The 5,116-nt window shown below is 48.8% G+C and overlaps 1 protein-coding gene across 1 annotated transcript in view; it reads right to left on the bottom strand.

Annotated features, from left to right (window-relative positions):
- Nucleotides 1-1,000: 1,000 nt before the first annotated feature.
- The window catches only part of Vps25 (vacuolar protein sorting 25 homolog (S. cerevisiae)), a 6,050-nt gene continuing 1,934 nt past the window's right edge, over nt 1,001-5,116 (bottom strand). Inside the window, exons 3-6 of the mRNA XM_013008800.1 lie at nt 4,676-4,729; nt 4,190-4,278; nt 3,091-3,166; nt 1,001-1,648 (exon numbers count right to left, since the gene is read on the bottom strand). Coding sequence (XP_012864254.1) covers nt 1,536-1,648; nt 3,091-3,166; nt 4,190-4,278; nt 4,676-4,729 — 332 coding nt within the window. The 3' untranslated portion in view covers nt 1,001-1,535. The remainder of the gene's footprint in view (nt 1,649-3,090; nt 3,167-4,189; nt 4,279-4,675; nt 4,730-5,116) is intronic.

The raw sequence follows: 5,116 nt of genomic DNA, 5'->3' as shown, positions 1-5,116 counted from the left end.
GCCTGGAGTGGTGGCGGGACTGGCGACCGATCGGTGCGCAGCTCTGGCTGAGCAGCTGGGGCCCCAACCCCTGGCTGGGCGGCCCGGGACCCCGCCCCCGGCCCCGCCCTCACCCCCCAGGGCCGCCCTTTCGGAGCCAGGACCTGCCCGGAGCCAGCCAAGAGCCCAAGCCTCTGCTGCCGCCACGCGCCCTCCTCTGCCCAGAACCCGCTTTCCGCCTCGCCTCGCAAGAGCTGAGTGGTGAAGCGGTGGCGTCACCTCCCTCCCGCACTGTGTCTGCAAAACCTGTTTCGGGTAGCAGGGCAGGAAGATGACATTGCGGCAGGGAGAGGAAACAGGGACCATGGCCCCCAGACCATGGTCCGGGGGTGTGTAGTGGGAGGCCACCACCGGCCTGTACACCCTAGATAAGCCAGCACTACCCAGTCCTAATCTGCTGGAGTAGCCCCAAGCTGAACAGAGGTCAGTGGAATGGCAGTTTTCTGAGTTTGGTGTCTCTCCGGACTGCACATGGATGGGTGCTTGTGCCCCAGGCCACCTACCAGCTCTGCCCTTCTTAGCCACAGCCTAGCCTTGGCCAGAGTGGCTGTTTTCACTGTGGGTTCTCCTTCCTCCCCATTCTGTTTGCCAAAGTCTCCAATAAACCAAAGTCCATATCCGGTTTGCCGCCCCCCCCTCCCCAACTCTCCTTGGCCTCAACTACACCACCCAGATCAGATGGGTGGAGGGAGGGGCTTCAGAATAGTTCAGGACTTCCATGGGGGAGCCATTAAGTGTGTTCACAGAGCAAGCAGTCTGTCCCCAAGCTGTGTTCCATCAGCACTCCTCCACACAGCCCACCAACACATGTGAAACCACAGGCTCACTCGAGCCCCGAGGCCCAGAGGCTCTTCTCCTTCTCAAAGACCCTAGGCTTCCTCTCCCCTTGGCTGAGTTTCTTTCAGGTGGAACAGTTCACAGCCCTCCCCAACCCAATCCAGCAGTAATTTAGGCAGGCAGAGGGAATTGAGATTTTAATATCATAAATCAGTGTGGGCCTGCCTCTCACTGCCAGGCCCCTTCTGGGGCCTCCTGTTTTCATATTGCCTGGAAGGCTGCCTGCAGCCAGGGCTTCCCCCAACCCCTAGGAAGGATCGATCCAGCACCAGCCTGATAAAGGGAGGCAACAGCAGCTAAGGGGGAGGGAGGGGAGGAGACAGAAGCTTGTGCAGGCTCATGTGTGTATTAGGTACTTACGTGTGAAGACACATGTAAAGAGACAGGTTTACAGACTATGCCTCAGGGACAGTCTACCATAGGAGGGGAGGTAGGGCAAGAAGCACAGCCTTTCTTTGTGGCATCTTGGGCTTAACCTATTCCAGGGACAGATACATAGGGAGGATAAGGGAAACATATCCCTAGGTCCCAGCCTTCAGGCCTGGAGCCCTTTGAGTATAGTGGAGTCAAAGATCCAGTCTGTAGAGACAATAGGTCTGTCTCCTTTTGCAAGCCCTAGAAAGGTGGGAGGTAAGTAGTAAGGGAGAGACAGGTCTTCGCTAGAAGAACTTCACACCTCGGCCATCGCTGATGGTGATGATCTCAGCCTTATGTTCCTGCTGTAGGGCCTGCAGAGCTCTCAGTAAGGTCGCCTCATCCAGCCCATGAAACTCTAGATAGGAACAGATGGGTAGTCAGGGACACTCAGTACCTTGGGGAGGGGGGGGGGACTGAGGGAAATAGTCAAAATGGAAGCTGAGATGTTCCCCAGCTAGGAAATGTGTATGCCATTAACACTGCTGCAGCCACTACCCACATCTCCTGGGGACTCCTTGGGAGTCTGGGATAGAAGAAGGCCTGACTCAATATGAAATGAACTCTGCTTATTTCCCCCTTCCTCATTCTGCAGCCTCAGTCCCCATAGCTCACAGACGTCCTTCCCCTTTACTCCCTTTAGTGTCTGGTGAATATCTCCATCTGCTTTGAGAATCACAAGAAGAAGCCTTAAAACACACACACACACACACACACACACGTGCGCGCAAAGAGAGAGAGAAAAGAATAAAAAAGATCCTGAAATCAGCTTTGGGGAGGTTAGGGCCTTGTTAGTAGACACTGAACTTAACTGCACATTTGTACAAATCAGGAGGACCTGTCCTAACAAAAAGTATAGCCAGTACCTCTAGCTAGGACACTGTTAAAGTCCAGTATCAGTATCTGTCCTTTCTAATTGAAAAGGACATGGCTAGGAGCCAAGGACCAATAGCTGGAGATATGGTAAGATATTGTGGAGAGATGTGAAAGGCAGGCAGTAGGCAAGCCCTAACAGGCTTGCTCACCTCATCCCCTCTGAGAGCCCAGCTCAAGTCAGGGAAGTTTGCATTCTGGAGAAGCCTCCAGTTTTACTCAGCCTGAGTGGTGGGCTGGGCCAGGCTGCAGCGCTGAAGTCATGGGGTGATGGTGAAGTAGCAAGCAGAAGCCTGCAGGGAAGTGGGGGAATAGCCAAGAACTTTAAACTCTGCTGGGGCAACCAAGGCTTGACAAACACCCCCGTCACATTACTCCAGAGAAGACTAGAACTTTTGGTGATTCTGCAGATTAGAATAAGGAGTCAGGGAGCCAAGAACTATGAAAGTGTTTACACTGTGTGAAAATCAAAGCATATACAAATCCTTTCCTGGCCAGAACCCAAAGTATTTAAATGGGCTGGGGGTATTGGCCCAATCTCTTCAGCTGACACCCACAAATCTTGAGCCCTCTAAAAGAAGCAAAGGTGAAAGAGAGCCTGAGTCAGCAAGAAATGAGATTTCAGGATTAATCCCCTGCACTGGTTCCTCAACTGGGCTTCTATAGCAGTAATTCTCAACTTTTCATTGGTCACTCAGGACCTTGAAAATCTTGTAATTCTACCCTCAAAAAAAAAAAAGTACATACACCCACACAAATAAAACTAGAGTATTTTTGCATGTGAATGTGGGCAGTTTATGGTATCTTTGGATATGGATTAAGAACTTTTATATTATGGAATTCAGAAACAGAGAAGTGGTTAGAATATCAATTAAACTAGAATTTGAGAGAGAATTATGACAAAATTGAAGAAAACAAAAGCATTACCCTCTTCTTCTGTGTCTTCTCCATTGGTTAGTTCATACAAGGTAAACACTGAGTTGTTCTGGCCACTCCTGGAAACCTGTGGACATCAAACATGAGGAAGGAATTAAAAACCAAGGATCTCCTGAAAGAACATAAAACCCACCAACACTATCCCCCCCTACTTTTTTTTTCCCCGGTACTGGAGTTTGAACTCAGCACCTTGTTTGGCTGGCACTCTAATATTTGAGCTATGCCTCCAGCCTGGTTTTTGCTGGTTATTTTAGAGATGGAATCTCACAAACTTTTCTTTCCAGTTTGGCTTGAAACTATGATATCTCGATCTCAGCCTCCTGAGTAGCTAGGAATACAAGGCATGAGCCACTGGCACCCTGCTCAACTCCACTTTTTTTTTTTTTTTTATATCCAGGATGGTACCTATTCCCAAACCAGGGCTGTCACCCCTGCAGTGGCGCCAAACCCACAAAGCCTACAGGTACTATATTTGTATGTGTACACACACATTTGGAACCTCTAAACCACAGTTCTTCACGTGTCTGAAGAGTGACCTCTCATTCTGGTTGTTTTCCTTTCAGGAATGGGTGGTGTGTATTTGTTATATTTAGGTTGTTGATACTTCCTCCCCCATCTGCATTCCCTTGGGAATATTTGGGGATGGTGGTGGTGAGGAATTAGGAGAGTGTTCTGGCCCCACACCCACACTGGTTCAGAAAACCTCACTTATGTGGACAGACCTATAAAGGCACAATAGGGGAAAGGCACTAGGTTGTTTTTGTTGTTTTTTTTTCTTACTCCCCTACCCCCTTCCTTTCCCCATTTATCTCCTGTGGCCAGAGGCTCCAGCCAACAATAGCAATGATGGTTCCCAGTACTGCATTCTCCAAACACAGCCTCATGTAGCCTTGGCCTCCTACAGGCAAAGAAGGGAGGTTCTGTGCAACCACAGAAATTGAGTCACTCTGGGACATTTACACTTCCTCCTTCAGCCCCCTCCCCACTTTGTTAAGTCTGGATCTGGGAACATCAAGTATCTGTTGGGCACAGATAAAATTCTCCTTTGCCATAGGTCATTGCTTAGTACTTAGCAGCAGGATGGCCTCACCCACTGATAAATGAGTTTCCCCCATTCTTCTGGCCTCCGCCACATGATCAGGAAGCTAGACTTGTTCTTATCCAACCATTCGAGGTTCCCTGAAAAACAGATACTTATGAAAGCATCATGCTCTAAAAATGGGACAAGAGGTAAATACCAAGGTGGGACATAGTGGAAGAGACTTGGGACATAGTGGAAGAGACTTTTCAGATCGAGAGTCAATATTTATTTTACTATTTTACTATCCTATTTACTAAGTTCTCATTTTCTTTTGCCCACCGCTTTTCAGGTTTAGGGTACAGTTAAGAGTGATTTCAATTTCTGTACTAGTTAGGGGAGGGAGGAAGAAGACCAAGGAATTGGGCTGTCCACTGTACTGAAAGCTGCAGGCTTCAAGCCAGGGAAGAGAAAAAAGTGATTAGTGAGAAAACTTATCCAGCCCACAGACAATCCCAACTAGGAAGAAAAATAAAGAATCTGGGAAACTGAACCCACCTTTTTTCCTCAGTTCCTCTAATACAATCTGAATTGATTCCACAGGAAGCTTCCCTGGTTTAAGGTTAAGGGCATGGCTTACACATGAATTATATTAGATAAAAATCTGTCACTTGCACGTTGAGAATGAGTTACCCTTTCCTTTCCACACACATAAGCATGAAGTTTCTGAACAAGATGGGAATTAGCCAGGCACCAGTGGCTCACGCCTGTAATCCTAGCTACTCAGGAGGCTGAGATCTGAGGATAATGGTTTAAAGCCAGCCCGGGCAGCAAAGTCTGCAAGACTTATCTCCAGGGCTGGGAAGGTGGCTCAGTGGTAGAGCACTTGCCTTGCATGCCTGAGGCCCTGGGTTCGATTCCTCAGTACCACATAAGAAAAAAGAAAAAAGCCGGAAGTGGCGCTTTGGCTCAAGTGGTAGAGCGCTAGCCTTGAGCTGA

The sequence above is a fragment of the Dipodomys ordii genome, unplaced genomic scaffold (assembly GCF_000151885.1).
Source record: "Dipodomys ordii isolate 6190 unplaced genomic scaffold, Dord_2.0 Scaffold7, whole genome shotgun sequence".
NCBI lineage: Eukaryota > Metazoa > Chordata > Mammalia > Rodentia > Heteromyidae > Dipodomys > Dipodomys ordii.
The sequence above is the reverse complement of the archived record's forward strand: the minus strand, read 5'-3'. Positions and strand labels throughout refer to the sequence as shown.